The sequence below is a fragment of the Triplophysa rosa genome, linkage group LG1 (assembly GCF_024868665.1).
Source record: "Triplophysa rosa linkage group LG1, Trosa_1v2, whole genome shotgun sequence".
In the NCBI taxonomy this organism is placed as follows: Eukaryota; Metazoa; Chordata; class Actinopteri; order Cypriniformes; family Nemacheilidae; genus Triplophysa; species Triplophysa rosa.
The window spans coordinates 28,392,678-28,411,725 of record NC_079890.1 but is presented as its reverse complement, the minus strand read 5'-3'; the positions used below and the strand labels follow the sequence as shown (position 1 = coordinate 28,411,725).

The 19,048-nt window shown below is 39.8% G+C and overlaps 1 protein-coding gene across 1 annotated transcript; it reads right to left on the bottom strand.

Annotated features, from left to right (window-relative positions):
* Window positions 1-29: 29 nt before the first annotated feature.
* On the bottom strand, window positions 30-18,832 carry abtb2a (ankyrin repeat and BTB (POZ) domain containing 2a). The gene is made up of 17 exons (XM_057348132.1): window positions 17,837-18,832; window positions 8,880-9,029; window positions 6,421-6,628; window positions 5,726-5,878; window positions 5,379-5,544; window positions 4,993-5,082; window positions 4,802-4,903; window positions 4,528-4,624; window positions 4,301-4,424; window positions 3,689-3,942; window positions 1,854-2,032; window positions 1,642-1,747; window positions 1,442-1,544; window positions 1,237-1,327; window positions 1,063-1,131; window positions 833-946; window positions 30-743 (listed from the first exon to the last, which is right to left on the bottom strand). The coding sequence occupies exons 1-17, from the start codon at window positions 18,684-18,686 to the stop codon at window positions 543-545; spliced, it is 3,057 nt and encodes a 1,018-aa protein (XP_057204115.1). The 5' UTR covers window positions 18,687-18,832; the 3' UTR covers window positions 30-542.
* Window positions 18,833-19,048: the final 216 nt, after the last annotated feature.

Below are 19,048 nucleotides of genomic sequence, written 5' to 3'. Positions count from 1 at the left end.
TATCAGAGTAAACAAGTCAGAGAATGAAAATGTCTCACTTTTATTTATCATTTCAAGGTCTTCAGTTATTCCAATAACTACATAAAAATTGTAATATCAAATAATTTACATGATTTTAATGTTCCCAAGGTACTGTACTATTGACTGCATATTAAAAATGTATTTACACTTAAAAAGTGACAGGAGAATACAAAAGTATCTTCAATACTACTATGTACATACTGTATATTAAACCTATGTAGGACTGCTTTGACCACTGGAGGGCGCTGACGCTACACAGTTTACGAGTCCTGTTCTCAGAAGCACATGGTTGTCTCATTATCCAAGAAGCAAGGTTTAACTTAATTTCATCCTTTTAGCTTTAAATGTATAAATATCCCATTAAATATACCATTTAGTTAGAACTAACATTTATTTTTACAAAGCATTGGACGTCCTCTAGCGACATTAACACGGTTAGTATGGGAAACGGTACTCTCCCCTGCACATTTTAACTTGTTTTCTGTACATATCTGTTCTCCCTGATGATTTTCTCCTCCCTTTCAAGCTCTACGTGGGCCACAAAGTGAGTGCATCCTTGATGCCAGAGTAGCCTGCATCCCATCCAGAGCATCAGGATCCAATGCAGCGCTGCAGTCAGAGCCCAACGCCAACTCTTCAAACTGATCACAGTCCAGTAGATCGACCATGTTCTGCATGAAGAAGCCTTCACAGAAGACTGCCAGTTCCACAGCCTCACAAACCTGCTCCATAACACAACAAAACACAAAGACACGATCAGAGGACCAGATTTGGAACAGTGAATCTGCATTTAAAATCAATATAAGATTACCTTGGCAGTTTGGTAGATTCTCAAAGCATTGTTGAGATTTATTCTCTCTGAGCAGAGGATTTCACAGTGTCTTTTCAAAACGGGAAGCTGGAATGAGTGTGCCACAGGCAGGAGCTGTAAAGAATTAGTTTGTTGTTCAGGTCCGTTTTTTGTTGTTGTTGCACATACAGAATGTATATACAACAGTATGTACAACAGTAGTACACTTGTTTACATGTAAACTTTCATACCTCCAACATATCACCAATAGACACTTCTAAACATTTAGCTCCTCCACAGTACAGATGTGCCATCATCATCTGAAAAAAAGAGCATACATTCAGAATGAGCCACTTTAATAGCCTAACGTAATAAATAAGTCATCATGTACATGTTTTGGTCACGACTTGGTCACTATAGCTTACATGGAACGTGCTGTACTTCATGTCAGTGATTTCAATGGCCATGTGGTGTGGTGTGGCATTACTCCTGTAAAGGCTCAGCAGCTCTTTAAACCTTATTTGGGAAGAGCAGACATACAGTACAACAAATCAAACAACTGTTACATGTAATTGACTTGCAACTGAGATTTAAGGCTTCTTTGACTTTAGAATAGCGACAGCGGTTTACCTCAGTGAAGCAGACATGAGGAGAACCTTGTGGGCGTAAAACGGCTTTCCCTCAACCTCAAACATAACGTCAGACATTTCTGGATTATTCAAAAAATGGGAATCTGTGGAGTTAACACGGTACAATTTAAACACAATGTTACGATTTATGTGATGTAGGATTGGCTGTGCAAGTCAGGTTCGGTGTGGTGAGTTATATACCCAGCTGAGCTGTAGGTGTGTCCTTTACTGCCAGAATAGATGGGGCAGCTGTAGAGGAAACACAGTGGCTAAAGATGGCTGCCAGCTGCTTACGGATCTCCCTACTCTGAATACAAAAAACCGTAGTACATGTTTCAAGTTTGTTGAAAGAATTCTTAAAAAAGAAACTCACGATAAGCATGCATGGCGATTTTGTTGTTGCGGCTGTTTACTTTGCTGGTTTTAAGAATGGAGAAGAGAAGTGGAAGTCCATCGGAGAGCAACTCCTCACAGTATTTCTCTTGTCCAATTGTTGTAAAGTCTTTGAGGAGAGTGAGACTCAGCTCTGTCCTGCACTGAAGCTCGGCGCTTCGCACTGACTCCAGCCATACATGCAGCTTCCATGGCACTCCTGAGAGAATGAAAGAGCTTGTTAAAGCACTTCAAAGACCTTGTGAAATCAGCAGTTTTTTTTCATATCACCTCAAATGAGCTGGTTTCTACGGAGCCCCTTTAGGGACATGGGGTGGAAAAAATATGAGAGGGAAGAGAAAATATATTTTTTAAAGATTTGCGTTATCTCGCAAAACTTTTGCGTTCTCTCGCAAACACATTTGCGTTATCTCGCAAAACTTTTGCGTTCTCTCGCAAACACATTTGTGTTATCTCACAAAACTTTTGCGTTCTCTCGCAAAAATTTTGCGTTCTCTCGCAAAACTTTTGCGTTCTCTCGCAAAACTTTTGCGTTCTCTCGCAAACATATTTGCGTTATCTTGCAAAACATTCAAACGTCCTGTTGTCCCGCTCCGTACATTAACAATGTAGCGGTTCAGAGTAGATTCCCGGACCAATAACTCGTGAGCTAAACGTTGTTATAACACAAATAACACATAATTCCTTAGACAATGATCTACAACCTAGTCTTCCTCAAAACGAGAATATAAATTGATCTCTATATGAGCAGGCGACATGGACAAGTCCAAAGAAACCGTCTGCAAAGTGACTGTAAATCCGAAATGCGTTACTACAAAAATAGTCATTAATAACTTTAATGTTACACACTGTGGTCTCACCAAATTCAGTTTACACATTAATACTCTCCTGCTGAATTTAAACTGGTTTTAGTTATACTACAGTATGTAGCACTGAAGTTAATGAATATTTTTCGTAACCTAATGATCTTCGGGTTTTGCACTTTACAGATGATCCCTTCGGTCTTGTCTCAGCCGACTCCCGCCTGAGATCAATACAAGGCTCGATTTGTGGGAAATTAAGTTAAAATTCATTGTTTACGTTACATAGAATGAGGTGTCATTTGTGTTATAAGAACATTTAGCTCACGAGTTGTTGGTCCGGGAATCTGCGACTATAGACCAATGTTTATGTACGGAGCTAGTCTTAAATTCTGCCAGCAGGACATTAAACATGAAGTGTTTGTCAGAACTCGCAAAATGTTTTGCGAGATAACGCAAATGTGTTTGCAAGGGAACGCAATGTTTATTTAATATTTAAAAAAATATTTTCTCTTCCCTCTCATATTTTTTCCACCCCATGTCCCTAAAGGGGCTCCGTAGGGTTCTTTTTAAATGGCCAATAGACTTTGTCTATTTTTCTATTTTGTATGTCACGGTCATGATTTATGATTGGCTACTTTCTGTTGCTAGTCAAAGGAATTCTCATTTTAGAGACGAATGGTGCAATTTAAGTTACTATTAAGACTCCAAAACACAAAAGAAGATATTTTAAAGAATGTTGGTAACCAAACAACATTGACCCTCATTGACTTCTATTGTATGGACCCACAAGACCACTATATTCTTTATTCCACTGAAGAAAGAGTACAAGAATAGAAGAACAAAAGGGTAAATTAATGATTTTTTGGGGGTGAAAGGTCTATAATGGCAAATCAAAAATAAAGTAAAATCTCATTGCTGTCAGCATTTGTTCACAGTCTGTCCCTGTAATCAGAGAACTTGAAACCACTTTGGTGTCCACTACTGTTCGTATGTTTCTAATTCAATTTGTAGTACATTTTCTCTCATTTATTTTAAATCGGTCAGATGAGTACCCAGTGCCCTGAGCTCCATGGTGACATCCAGGTATCTGTGCTCTGCGCTGTGCAAGCTGGCTTCCTGCAGGGCTCTAATGCGGGCCTTACACAGCCGCGGAGTGCCTCCATCCCCATGAGTATTTTCTCTTTCCTTCAGTGCCTGCTCTTTATGTTCCTCCTGCTCCTCGACTCCCTCAGCCAGGATCTCTTCCAGAGAGAGCACGTCCTCCTGTGGCTGCTGGGGTTGACTCAACAGTTTCCTCAACACATTCCTGGGGCAAAATGTGTACAATACAATTCAGTCCATATTGTATAAAACCGAGCATCACATTTTATATTTTATTCACGTATATTATATGTAAATTTCATTGAACGTAGTAATACTTTATGTGGGATGAATCATGGAAATTAGCAGGAACTTTGCTTTCTTGCTTTGGTCAGAGGCAGCTTTATATCCTGATAAAATGTGAATTCATTGAAAACGATTTGCCTAAAAGCATCTTGCAAACGCATAACTATAAATGTAATATTGTTTTTTGGTAACGCGTTATTTTTCATGCGGATTTCCATCAGGCTAACATCTTTTAGTATGTGTTTGAATTATCTGTGTTTATCGGGGGGTCAGGTCACCTGTGTCCGTGCGCAGCAGCATGACTGAAGCAGTTCATGCCCTCATACAGTGATGATGTCAGATGCACCCGCAACATGGGATCAGCTCCACGAGACAACAGCAGACTCGCCATCTCATAGTTCCCTAAACACACAAGGTAAATGTATGTTTCAGTAAAGCACGGTGAGGAAAGTTTTCCGTGTTGATTTAGACATGCGAAAAACACAAGTGTGGCCATTTCTCCCACCTGCGGCTGATGCCAGCTGTAGGGGTGTTTCTGCAGAGCTGTGGTGGCCGTTCCTTAGGGCTGAACCCTCCACATCTGCCCCCACATCTAACAGGAGCTGGAGGGCAAAGAAAGATCATTTAACATGACAGACCTCAAATCGCAGTTTGTACTGTCAATACCGATTTTACCTCAGAATATTTTGTCTTGCACTAATATTTAAGGGCAAAATAATATGTATAACTTATTTAGTTGTTACTGTATATTAGTACAGATTGCTATGCTGCATCTTTACCTGCACTACAGATATATGTCCATGCAGCACTGCAAAGGTTAGGGCCACCCAACTGCGGCTCTCAGGGTGGACAGAGGGATGTTTTGGTGAACAATTTGGAACCTGAAATTATAAAAAAATGCAAGTTTGAGCTTGGTTTAGTGAATATGTAATACATTATATAATGCTACATGAACACAGTGTCACATTACCGCCACTTCCAGGTTCGCCCCAGCATCGATGAGCATGTGAACCAAAGCCTCGTCCCCTGCTGAGCAGGCATACATTAGAGGAGTCATGCCCTAAAACCCACAGAGAAAGAGAGAGAGAGCGAGAGATTGATCATGCTTGTGTTGTACATCAGAGAAGACCAAAAGTCCCCATGAATTGGGTATTAGAAGGATGGACATTTAAATTCGACAGTCATTCATATTTCTGGTCAGGTTTCACAGAAGACAAAAAATGGATTTTAAGTGCACTAGTACTATTTTTTAAATTCGCTAAAAGGTTGCAAGTACTTCATGAACATTAACAGTACAATTTTAACAATTTCTAAGGCCTGAGAGATAATTCAAAAGTTTTGACCTCATGAATTTACCTGGTCATCCATAGTGTTCACCCCATCTGGGCCCAACAGCTGTATAGCCTGGCCAATCAGATCCGTGCGGCCGCAGTTAAGCATGCGAAAGCCGAGGTCTAGATTAAACTTGTCCGCAGCAGCCTTCGAATCCAAACGTTTAAAGGAGGTAAAACAGCACTCTGGCCTGAGGAAAAACAGAAAATTGGAAGAGAGTGTGTGAGGAAAAACGATCAAAAATACATTAAGTAAAATACTTGGCAAAATCTGCTGACAGATGGAGATCAGAAGTGCAAAGTTAATTGGGTAAAGCTGCAGAAAGTGAAAATGTTTTGGACAGTTGCTGCAGTATGACTGTATGTTCTTACTTGAGCTGTCTAGGTTCACAGTCCAGTCCAGGGAGAAGCTGTCGTGCAGTCTGTCTCACATCATCACTGTCTACAAACAGACTCCGTCGATGCTCCGCATGCACCATGGAAACACGCATCCACTCCATTAGTGGAGGAAGAAGAGGAAAAGGCCTGAGAGAGACGGTTATTTCTCGGTTATTTACCAGCTCAGCACTCAGCTACAAAGATCATAGACAGAGCTCAACCTAGCAGGTCATGGGAGATCATGACACTGGTACAAAACTAGATCAGAGAGAAATGAGGTCAGTAATTACAAAGCCTGGTGAATTTGGCTCGACACAGCTTCTTTCAATCCTGCCATCCATTACCACAAACAAGCCTGGCATTTCAATCTTAATGGGAATTTGTTAAACAGCATCTGCCGTCCTCTACAGAGTCTCACTGGATTTCCAATCAGTATGATATTACAGAAGAAATTCTCTATGGTTTTCTTCTTCTCCAGTGTATGAGCCAGTGATTGTGAACTGTACTGTCCACCTGCTAAAAACATTCGTATTCATTATCTGGCAGGAATACAGAGCAAGGTTTCCACATACTAATGTCACTTTTTTCCACTCATCTTACAAGAATGAAATCACAGATACATAAAAAAGAATGTCTTTGTATTAATATAGTCAGCTGGGGATATGAAGGATTTGACCCATTCATCTCACCTCTCTTTACTTAGGGCTATTCTGGGTGGCTCAAGGTTGGGGTTCTCCAGGGACTCCATCTGTGGACTACGCAGGTAGTAGTAGAGTGTATGAAGGGCATCTGGAGACCAGGAGACGGGCTGCCGGCAGAAAAGACGGCCAGGAGAAAGACTTGGACCTGTTGAAACCAACCGCTGCATGTGGTGCATTGCACGGGACACCAAGTCACCTATGGTGCACACACACGTAACATTTGAATTTAAAGCACACGTGTTGTAAAAAAATTAATGGCTTTAGAAATGACCTGCAATAAATGCTTTAATACGTTCTGAAAGCAGACATTTAAAACTTCCAGCACCGCAATCCACTTGTGTATTATAGAAAATCCTTCTGCCAATTCAAACATACAGAGACAGGAGATATGCAACTGTGCCATTTTTTAAAGTGCTGACAACACAAAGCATAGTTTAATATAGCAAAATATATCTTTAAGCCTATGTGTTTTATGTGATGTAAAATGCCAAATGAAATAGGATTTGGATCAACTCAAACGTCTAGGAGCTTTATACTCAGTTGCTCTAAGCGGTCTTAAATCTGCTCTCAGTGTAGAAATCCAGACTCAGGTTATTCCCCAAAGGAGGAGAAGATAGGCTAAAGACAGGCCAAAGACAGACTCTTTAAAGTCTGCGTTGAACATTAGAAAAGACAGTGGACAATATAGTATGTGTGGAAATCATCATAAAGGACTGACAGACTGACAGAATAAGGAGGCATTATACTATAGGTGGCCAGTCTGTAAATAACAGTTAATATGCTGGACACAATCTAACCCAAAATGCCTGTAGACCTAAAGGACACGTGTGCACACTAGTGGTTAAACAAAGAATTGCTTTACAATTTAGTTTGAGTTCTGGATCTCTCTGTGTGTCTGTTATCACAAAGCATAGAGGGTGCTTTTTACTACTTTGACCCAAACAGAAGGTGCTCTTGTACCAGCACAACAACTGCAGGAGTGTTACTGGTCCTCTAAGGGACAGAGTGTTTCCCTCACTGGCTAAACGCAAGCAGCAGCCATCCCCTATCCTGAGCTGCGGTCTGCTACGTAAACAAACTGCCCACAGCTCAGGCAGTCACACCCCCCTAAACAGGCCTGCAATGTCAACCATTTAAAGTAACACAACTTGCTCTTAGAGTCTCACAGAGATGTGCAAGAAATCATAGAAAACACACCATTGCAGTGGACAGTAATACACAGAGACGAAATATGAATAACAACAGTGTTTCCACATGCATTTTTAACAACAAGAAGGTTAGGAAAAGCTTTCTTTAATCATTTACTAAAGAAAAAAGACAGATCCAGGTCGTCTTAAAGGAGTAGGAGTGTGACTTTCTTCCTTCAGCAGAGCACAAAAGAAGATATTTTGAAGAATGTTGTTAACAGCTCCTCATTCACTTGCATTGGTTTTGTCTCCATACAATAGAAGTGAATGGGGGGCCGTGCTGTTCTGTTACCAACATTTTTCTAAATATCTTCTTTTGTGTTCTGCAGAAGAAAGAAAGTCATACAGGTCTGAAATGACAAGAGCGTGAGTAAATGATGACAGAATTTTCATTTTGAAGGCGAACTACTCCTTTAAAGAATTGATTATGGCAAGTTTTTAAAAATTAATTTATTAATTCATAAATGTATTGTGCATTCCAAGTAATATCAATCAAACTGCAGATGGGTTGTTTTGAGTAATAATAACTAAATATACGTATTACACGGCTCATTTGAATGCTTGATTCTGATTGGCCAGTCGCGACATTCCAAGGGTTGTTATTTTCAAATCAAATCATTTTGAGAGGGGCAGTTTAATATTACACAAAAATTAATTATAAATATGTCTTTTAATAAAATATATGACATTATATTTACAAATGATTAAACCAATTTGCCTGTTCGTGACGTTTGAACGTCGTTTCTTACTTTAAAAACAAAACTAAACAGCTTTTCCTCGCGGAAGGTCTGCATTCGGTTAAAATGAGCTAATAAAATATTTCAAATTCACATTTTATGTCCAGTTTTTTTCTCATGTGGCAAGTAGCCGTGTAATAAGCGGGATAATGTACAAGCAGCCGGCTGTTATCGCGAAATAAGCCCCTTCAGTGTGATACAAGACCCTCCGCTTCGCAACGCGAATCCTGATCACACTGTCGGGGCTTATTTCTGTGATAACAACCGGCTGCCTGTACATTATCCCTTACATAACATAATAAAAAGCATGATTTTTAAACGTTTTTAAAAAGTGATCTGCTTTTGCTAATAAACTCTTCGACTATAAAAGTATGAAATCTACTTTCCAAAAAAAAAACTTGTTAAAGCTTAGTTAACCTGCAACAATGCAATTGTACAGTTTGTATTTTAATATAATTCTGTACACTGCAGAAGACGTTGGAGCGAAATCCATCAAAAGAATATAAATATGAATGTAACTAACTGAGTTCTGAGAGGCTGCCCACACAGGTGGCCAGCAGGGCCTGTTCCAGCGTCCTGAGCTCCAGCTGCACATATGCATTCTCTCTGCTCTCTGCAGCCGTGCCTGGACCCTCGGCATACGGGCTGAAATGAGCAGGCAGGGACAGCTCACCTACGCACAGAAACATAGCATTTCAGCATTTTGAAATGTCCTGTAGAGGAACAGGTAGAACATGAAAACTGCAAAAAATGTGTATCATACATTAGAAAAAGTCTAAAGTAGTTTTTTAACTTAATTTATTGGTTTACAAACACAAGCTTGATTTGGTCATCCTCTGTACAGTGTTGTACAAGTCATGCTACTGGTGGTGGTGGTGGGGTTAGCTATTTGGGGGTAAGAATGCCAGTGGAAAGCTAATTCCTTCCATATACAGTCTGTGCCGCTGATAGAGATAAGTAGAGGAAGTGGTCTATTCATTACTTCCTCTGCCATCAGAGCATGGCAACTCCAAGCTCTGTCTCCTTTCTTTAGCCTGTCCTTCTCGCCCATTCATTCACACGGTGTATTAATGCATATTCATCTCCTTATGCTGGTTGGTTATAATGTCTGATTGTATAATAATATTATATTGTATAATAATAATATAATTGGTGTCATGGCAAGCAATTCTTGACTCGGCTGTCCTCACTTTTGCTGTCATACTCTATACACTGCTTGTGACAAAATGGTAATCCATTTCAACTCAGCATGGCATGAGTAGAATTTATAAACGGTGTACAGTATCAAAACTCCGACTGAGTTATCAATGTTATGTTATCTGTTCCAGAACTTCCAGGTTGACTTCACTCTTGAATGCAGAGTTGACTTGGCCCTTCCATGCTTTTGGAAGTTGATATTCAATAAAAATAACGAGAGGATCATATGTTTGGCTGCTGATTTATGAAAGATGCTTGGGTCCAAAGTGGAGGATGTGCTATGTGCTCACTGCTTCCTTTCTTATTTGATTTGAAATCCATGCCTCATCCCTAGATCTCTCTTTTACTGGGCATTGAAAAGGGATGAAAAACCAGATTAATGTGTGGGTCTTTTTTCTTAGTCAAGGTAAGCGATAAACCATTCACTAAGATATGCACATTCGTATGCATCATTTCAAATATCTCTCCAGATGTTAGCCACTTTTACAGCGTTGTTACTGAAATGCATATTCTCTTCAATGAGGATATATTTGAGTGAGTCTAAGTTTAAGAGAATCATGGACTTGTTTGACCACAGGCACAATTTGCTACAGCAGCAGATGCTGAGATTAGTGTTGAATGACAGGCTCCCGAGTACAAAAGAGCGACTGCATTCACCAGCAAAGCAAGATTTCAGGGTCAGCAGCGGACAGCAGTTTGTTTAAACAATATTCACACAACGATACACAGAATATGCAAATGCATTTTATAATTTTTCATTTAATTATTTTGATGAAACTGAAAAATTGCATGGAAATGGTGGAAATGTTCCACTTCTTTTTGTGGCACCCAAATTGCATGATTCTTTTCAATAAACCTACCACATATGCCCTTGAAGACCCTGAGACACACTGGTCTAGCTGAAGTGATTTCACATATGTTAAATATCATAGTTGTTATTACCTAATCCAGAGCATCTTAAAATACAAAAATATTCTTCATAGAAACCCCAAATGTAAAGCAGGTTTGCATGTGTTGGAGCTGCGTAGCTTTTTGGTCTGGGCTCTACGCATGGTTGCCTGGTCATAGGCAGATGGGCTTGGGTATGGGTGAGCCACAGGGTGTGGGATGCTGCAGCTGGTCAGGCTGTGGACCCACAGACCCAAACCCTTCTATCTACCATAAGAGATAGACACACCCATTCCCACAGCTAGCTGTGTCTATACTGGCAGCCGTGAGGCTATTAAATGCGTCATAGGCAGCCGCACTGTCCCACATACGCACATACTGCACATGTCCACATGCTCTCTCATCTGCTCCCATCATACTGCCGTAAGACTAAAACTGACAATAGGAACATTATATGCCAGGGTAAATTATAGTGATTTATCTTAAGCAATGTGTTCATGTGAATCCATTAGAAATCCGGTGTTTTGAAGTGAAACAAGTTGTTTGAGTTGGCTGTTGATTATGTGTCAGAAACAAATGCTTTGGTTATGAAAGGTGCCAGACTGTTAAGAGCTTCCTCTGGAAACAGGTGTGTCTGACAAGAACTGAGGACTGGATAAACAGGAGGTTTTGATTTTGGTAGGACATATTATACTTTTTTGTGTTCCACAGTTGCATATTCCTCTTAAAACCATGCGTGTTTCTTGTCCGTAATGTGCTAAACACATTTTGTTTCTTCACAATGGGTATGAAAAGGCAACCAATTTAGCTCTACAGCATGTATAAATGGCAACAAATCTGACTTTGTCTTAATGTATTATCCATTGTTTTAAACTGACCTTTAAAGAAAAGTTGTTTAGTTCTTTAACAGAGAACAAATCCCCCAAGAAACGTTTGAAAGAAACCTTTCAATTTCAAACCCAAATACAGCCTCACTAATTTGCCTAAATATATGTGATTGACCTATTTTCCTTGCCTGATTTTTCTCAGGTAATATGGCGTGAACACAGTGGTCCAGTCACTCCATCGCACGCTCCTACAAAACCTCTATTCTACATGAGGCACAATGGCAGAAGTGTGTTCAGCAGTGGTAGTCAATTGGCCCTTGTGTTACTAGGTGCTGTGTTGGAAGTGTTTGTTGATGGAGAACATGTAGAGTCGGCTGCTATCTCTAAGCGGTGAAAGGGGAGGTGTCCAAAATGTTTGTGACCGTGCGCACGGATAATTTCTGCCAAGGTCTCCCTCTCCAGAGAGTAGACCACCGAGTGATGATAATAACTTCCTGCCATCAGCTCAGCTCTTTTGAATAAAGAACCCCTTAACCCCCCAGTGTAAGAACTTAGCCTACAAATGCAGTCAATATAGAAAATTCAAGGCCCCTTGAAAATATTTGATTCATTTTGTTAAGTAACAATATTTCCCCTCCTTTTTATAATCACATAACTTAATGTTCACCACATTATAAATCATATATCATACATAACATACACTACATTTCATAAATACATGTACTGAAGTGCACAAACAATCTAGTAGTAAAAAATCTTATTTTACTCAAGTAAAATGTTTGGGGAAAAATACAGTAAGTATTAAAGGTAAAAAAACTGATATGTAGTAAAAAGTATGATATGCTTTATAATGTGTGATAGTAAAAACATAAAAAATATATACTTAAGTAGAGTAAAAATAAAACACATATCAATATTCATTGTAATGTAAAATGAAATATTTATAACAACAATAAAAACTAGAATAAGTGTGTATTAAACTATATGTGAAACAGTGGAAACTGATCAAGTATATAACTCTGACTGTGGCAATAGATTTTGAGCTCAATGAACCTTCAGCATGTGCTGGAAAATCTGCTTTGAGGTTCTTGTTTTTACACATTCATAATGATCTAGTTAAACATCATGCAGACCCTGGCACGTCGCCAAAACTCCAGGTGTTTGCAGACTCCTATTCAGAGTCTCGCAGGTCCAATACCACAACACATCACTTATCTGACTCAGCTGCTTACAGAACATTTATGAATGATCTCTATGATGGACAGTGGGGTCAAAGAGCATGACCTCCCAGTTTAGCCCCATGACCCCACTTGCCACCTTAAGCCATAACTAAGAGAGAGAGAAAGAGAGCGCGGTCAGGCCTATAAAGGCAAGTTTCAGCCCTGCGATCTGCCAGCTAGAGCCAAGAATCTACACTGAAGCTTCATTCATAAGAAGGATGGTAAACAGATCTAGCCCAGTGCTGAACAGAACTTCCATCTGCTCGCTTCTGCTCATAAACCCTTGAGCCAGTTTCCATCAAGGCAGCAATTTCGATTGCAAAGTATTTTTGTAGCACTTTTTCAAAACATGTCATGGCTACAGAGTGGATTTCCTGAGCTGGGGGTTGAACAAAGGACACAATCTCTGTCTGATGTTACCATACTTATGTGCTTTCACAGACTGGGTTATCACTTAGTAGGGTTTTAATATAATTTAGCTTGTCGGATTTCAATATTAATCAAAGTTTGAGGGTTTAGTATAAGTAGAATACTGTATGTGTTGAGGAGAGATGGCATTACCATTAATCATCCAGAGTTAATCCATAAAACATGATGGGTGTCGAGGCTGAAGGCATACAGATATCGCTGAATAAATCACTCTATGTAATTGCTGTGATGACACACGCTTGATTAAGTTACATTTTGTTGTGAGGAAACATCATATATTAGTCAAGAAACAAAATGTGGAGCCTTGATTTTCTTTCATAACCCATTGGAAAAAAGAGTTGTGCTAATTTAGTTACTCTAAGTTAGTTAAACATAAATTGTAGCTAAAACAGGTTTCCCCTTTTTTTTAAAGCAAACAGTTAAGAGAATAGAAAAATTATATTTAAACTGACAGATTAATAGTGATTTTTATGGGCTTTAAGGAACTATAGACGGCTATACAGGGTATTCTCAATTGTGTTCAGTCATGTGAGTGTGGTTGAAAGCATTTCTGGGCTCAAAGGCACCTTCTTTGAATATTAATATTGAATATTAATAATAAATAAAATAATTTTCACACTTTTACAATGAATGAGATGCTTCAGTTAACTGTTATTTCATTTGCAAGGTAATTCAAGCTCTTTATGTGAAATAACATGCAAATTCTGTCTAAACAGTGAAGCTGCCCCATAAAATATTTTTTGTGTCATAAAAATGTAACATTCCTAAACACATTAAACACTCATTTGATGTAGAAGTGTTTATCCACAAGTGTTTCCTCTCCTAATTCAAGACAAGAATGCCTAATGCCTAATGTGCATTTGACAAACCAAATCAATTCCAAGAATGCAAAGAACGGACTTGTGTTCTTGTGGAGACCGGTCTTGCGAGGCAGCCTCGGACACGCCGCAGTGACTTTTGGGACTTCAAGAGCATTCCGTAGGCGCACAAGGCTGCATACAATGCATCCTTGATATCGAGAACACATCCGGGTACTTTCATGTGTTCTCTGTTCTTGTGTTCTTGAGTATTGGAAGCGGACTTTGATGGTTATTGATGACGTAGAGCGAGAACACGAGAACACGAGACCGCTGAACACCACATATTGAGAAATGGGCATGGTTTCTTGTTTAAGTGACATTAGCAAATGGCACAATTCTGATCAGACTGTTACTTAAACAAGTTACTTGTTGCACAGAAAACATCAATACGAGGTGACAAATTCTCTCCTAAAGTGCACCGTTGAACAGTGGCCACCCTGTATTTAGCCTTCAATGTAACACCTCTTTAGAACAGATGCTAACGTATCGAGACAGCCATGCTAGAGCTGAGGAAGGTCAACACGCTGTCAGAGCAGCTGTCATTACATGCACTAGGAAGGCACCTTCTCCTCTTATAGAAAGCATTTGTCCACTCTAGGTGCTTGCGGGCTTTAGTGAGACCCTCAGGATGAGGTTTATTATAGCACTTCTACAGTACTGTACATGTATACACATAGAGCACTGACCTGTGAAGAACAGCTTTCCTGTGTGTTTTAAAAAACATATATATTTGTACTGTATGTCTAAATAGTTTCTATTATTCGAGCTAAAAATAAAGCAATGGTAAAAAATGTAGAAGAAATAATCTTAAAGATAAGAGTTCTAAACAACTAAACGCACGTAGGAGTTAAATGACCATGGCTGGGAAATGCTCTAATTTCTGTGGTTGTCAAGCTCAAAGAAAGCATGCTGTGTGGGCGGAAGGTTTTATGAGCATAATTAAACAATCGTGATTACAAGGCGACCGGCCCCAGACCAAACCTCAAGACCCCATTCAGTCTCATGCTGAAATCTGATGTGAACTGTGTCTCACCTGCACCCCCTCATTCGACCAGCTCTTTCATGCCATGACTGTCATTAAAGATAAATGGAACCTCAATTAACTTTTTATCCGCGAGACCCTATCACTTCGCTTTTAGAAGAATAAAATGTGTCCAGTTGATAACATCATAATGGCCATTATTTGCTTGTTTATGGTAAAGCATGTGACTGCAGTTAACCTCTACCTAAACTTAAAGTAGATGCACATTGATAAAATGACTCAAAGGATATAGTTTTTTTTACTAGTTAACTAGTGTTCATGTCACTGCTGTGGTTTTTCAAAGGAAATTAAATACACCTGGTTGACTAAATTATCATGTTAACTAGCTCATATACTGTACCATTAGCATATGGACTGTATGTCAGACCTTGCTTTTTTCAGATTTTACCAACATTTATGCAAATAGCTTTTCAACACTATTCTTCAAGGTTTTCATTACTATGCTCAGTTTTCACTTTGAAGAGATGCTTGTCTTTAAAAATCACATTTTGACACCCTGCCAAGCACTGGTGGCTTGTATATGTTTTCAGCTTGGATTTTCCCGTTGGCCTGTCACAACACTGATGCTGTTTCATAAAACCATATGGCAACACTGACCTAATGATATATTAAAAACAAACAAATTTGCCAAGCATGGTTCGAAAGCAGTAATTAGGTTTTGTACATTAAGTGTATACAATACCTGGCAATATTACCAAATCACAATACGCTTATGATGCCATCTGCTCAAGGACGTTGTGTGGACAAATGCCTAGACAAATGGACAAAACCACAATATAGCATTCGCAATAGCAAATAGGCTGTTTTCAGGGATTAGCTCTGGAGGTCAACTGGGCAGCTAAAGAGTTCCAGATGTGGATATGTTCAGGATGTGAGACAGGAACAATTGAAACAGTGGCTGTTTAACACAACTCACAAACTTATAGAACGGCATGTGATTGCTTTGAGTTTCTCAGCATCAGTGTCAAACAGGTCAAACGTATCACAGTACAAGTGTACAAAATGACTTTACCAGCCACGGCCGATTGAGCACGAGCTCCCGCTGCCATATCAGTCACACTAAGAGTGTACTTGTGAATTGGATTACTATACTTCTCAGCCTGTCTATAGAAGTGTCTGAAAAAACACAAGTAAAAACCACACAAAGAAAAACACAATCAGCTACATCATATCTTCAAAGTTTAGCGAATGTTGTAGATACACAATAATGAGTATTATGTGGCGTGTGTGCAAATATAGGCTGTATAGTAGTGGGGTACTATAGCTCCAAATCTATTCCCATAAGATACTATCAACAAATCTTTCCTTCTTGAATAAAAGCCATGCATATAATAACTTAATTTGCTTGCCCGCTTCATAAACCCATTTTTTTTGCACTTTACAAGTCCGATCAGCTCTGTACAGGCTGTCTTGTCAGAGCAATGATCAACAATCTGATATAAACCAGGAGTCTGTCAGTGATGGCTTTCCATTCTTCTCATCATGGGCCTTTCTCACGGGATTCTGCTTATTTTCCTAAGCCGTGCACACCTTGTAAAAGGCTAACAGCAGAACAATTGGCTTTTTGTGAATTACTGAAAATGTATATTTAAGACTTTGAAAAGGCACAGCTAAGCCTTACAAATCACCATCAAACCGTTCTGATAACTGTCAAATATAGAACACACTTACAAAAACACACAACAAATGCACCATGGTACTACTCATGCACTGTACATTGGTATTACCATATTTTTCTTGGATGTACCTTGGAGTACCATGCAAATAGCGTGTGAAGTATACAGAAGTGATACACAGAATTATAGTATCAACGTGCTAGGGTACTTTTCACTACATCATGGTATAGTGCAATACTTTTTGGCACTGTTAGAAAAATAGCGTGATAGAGTGGTACAGTTGAATATAACATAAATGCTAAAATGATTGTACATAGCACATCAACTTGGAAACTTGACATGTTTACCCATAATTTATCAGCATTACTTGGCAGTCTGAGAGATGATGTATTCTCAGGTTTAATAAGCCTACCGCCCATGCCAAAAACCTGACAAACATAATTTTCTTGTGTTTAGCCTGCCAGGTGATTGTAAAATACACCAAAAGCAACGCATGGCTGCGCCCCGAGTTGTAGTGATCAGATTTCTGACATTTGTGTAATTACAATGAGCTGAACATGCTTCTCTTTGAAATGAGATAAAAGTGAAGAAGATTGTATTTTACTGAGACCATGATCAAGGTACCTCTCATAACCTGAAAATCGAATCAAGGAAAAAATTCTGACTCTGCAAACTAAACATGTGGGTGTTAGTGTTCATGTTACACTGTAGTTAGTAAATACACACTCATATTGCATATACACAGAGTAAATACTGTACAAATGTTGTGTAGTTGTTGCTTAGAATGTAGTATTAGTTATTCGTTTATTTTGATTGTGTTCCAAATACTATTCAAACTACCATTATGAACCACCTGAGCCATTAGAAAATTATGCCATTTTGGCTTTATTTCATTAGGACAGTGGTTCTCAAACTTTTTCGTTGTAAGGTCCCTTTTGTGTAGAGTGCATCGCTTTGTGGCCCCCAGATAAATACTTAAAATCTTGAACTTAGAATTTTAATTAAACAAAAAACATATTCAGTTATACAATGCTGAAACATCAGTTGTTTTGGTTGGTGGTCTTATTTTTCTGATGTTTGATTGCATAAAATTTAGAATACATTTCTATATTTCATAAAATGTCACAAAACCTGTGGCCCCCTTGGATCCATCCTGGGGCCCCCAGTTTGAGAACCACATTAGGATGTTTTTCAATCCGCATTAGGATTGATGTTTTCTGCCAGAAAACATCAATAGAACCCAACACATTCCTAGAAAGACCAGTTTCCAATTATAACTATTAACTCCATTAGAATTCCTGCTTCTGTTTTCCATCCTTTGTGGTTATAATGCCCATTTTGATTATATGTGTAGCATGGAAACCGTAAAGTAGTTTTAACTTTATTTAATTGATTACTTACCATTGGCATTTTTTCCGCAGATGAGGTGTTCATACTTCTGAACAAGACCGAAAATCTCAGCGTCGTTGTTAATGACAGCCTCCACCGCGTCAGCTCCCACTGGAGAGAAGGGGGCCTCGTTATGCGCTTCCAGCACACGCACCCCGATCTCCTCCACTAGATTCTCAATGCAAGCCGTCAAACAGATCGCAGCGTATTCATGGATGCGCACCGAGATCCGAGTGTCCACCATCCAGCGGAAAAAGCGTCCGACAGACAGGCTTAGTCTGCAGCGGGAGGACTTGCTTTTGCGCAGGACCTCTCCAGCGCTCATGCTGTACAGCGATATGGCTTTGACCGCGGCCGACACGCAACTTTCTGCGAGCGCCCAACTCATGGCCAGTCTAATAGCACTCTGCACCTCAAAGCGCGTGCACCTGCAATGCAGGACACTCAGCCGCTGTGCCTCTCTGGAGATCCTCAGTAAAGCTCTGCGCATCAGCGTGGATAACCTCCTGACGCTCTCTGGAGCGAAAGGTGCCTCCTCTCCAGACACTTTGCGTAGGACAGCATCGATCTCCTCGTCCGCCCAAGGGAACTCCTCTAGCTCTGGTAACCTCGGACACTTGGAGAAGATGTCTTCTGGGTCTTCGGGTAGCGCCGTGTTTACCGTGTCCCAGCTGTTGTTTCTGCTGTTCATAGAGCCCGCGTAGCTCCACCAGTTACCCCGTTGGGGAGAACTGATGCGCGCCTGCGAGTTAGATTTGGAGGAGGACAGGCTGAGAGATCTGTAGGAGTCTCCTGCTCCATATCCAGAATCCAGAGTCAAGTCTTCCAAAGTCTTCAGAGTTAAGTTGCTCAACGCTGCCATTTCGATGTTTTAATTAGGAATCTAAAGGTTTGTTTACAGACGGTCGATTCTCTTCCTTCTTTCCGTTTACACTACAAAGGGAAATATTCATCTTAAATAACGCACTTCCATAGCTAAGGAGAACTGCTGGTCTAAGTTTCGCACTGTTGACAGCCCAATGCAATGTGAAGTTCGCCGAGGCGCTCAGCGAAACTTTAAAGCGTGAAAACTTTCTTCCAATCAGCTGACAGCTTTCTCTCAGCCAATCAGACACATGCAGCGCTCACAGAGTGAAGTGTGAAGGGATAATGGGTATAATCATGTTGACAGTAGGGTTACTGAAGAGTAGATTAGCGATGATGGTCAATTTATTGCCCATTAAT

Coding starts and splice junctions, on each gene's coding strand:
- abtb2a (XM_057348132.1), bottom strand. CDS start 18,686: ATGGCAGCGTTGAGCAACTTAACTCTGAAGACTTTGGAAGACTTGACT. Junction 1,545..1,641: donor CACACCTACAGCTCAGCTGG/GTATATAACTCA, acceptor TTAACTCCACAG/ATTCCCATTTTTTGAATAAT. Junction 1,132..1,236: donor TGAAGTACAGCACGTTCCAT/GTAAGCTATAGT, acceptor TCTTTTTTTCAG/ATGATGATGGCACATCTGTA.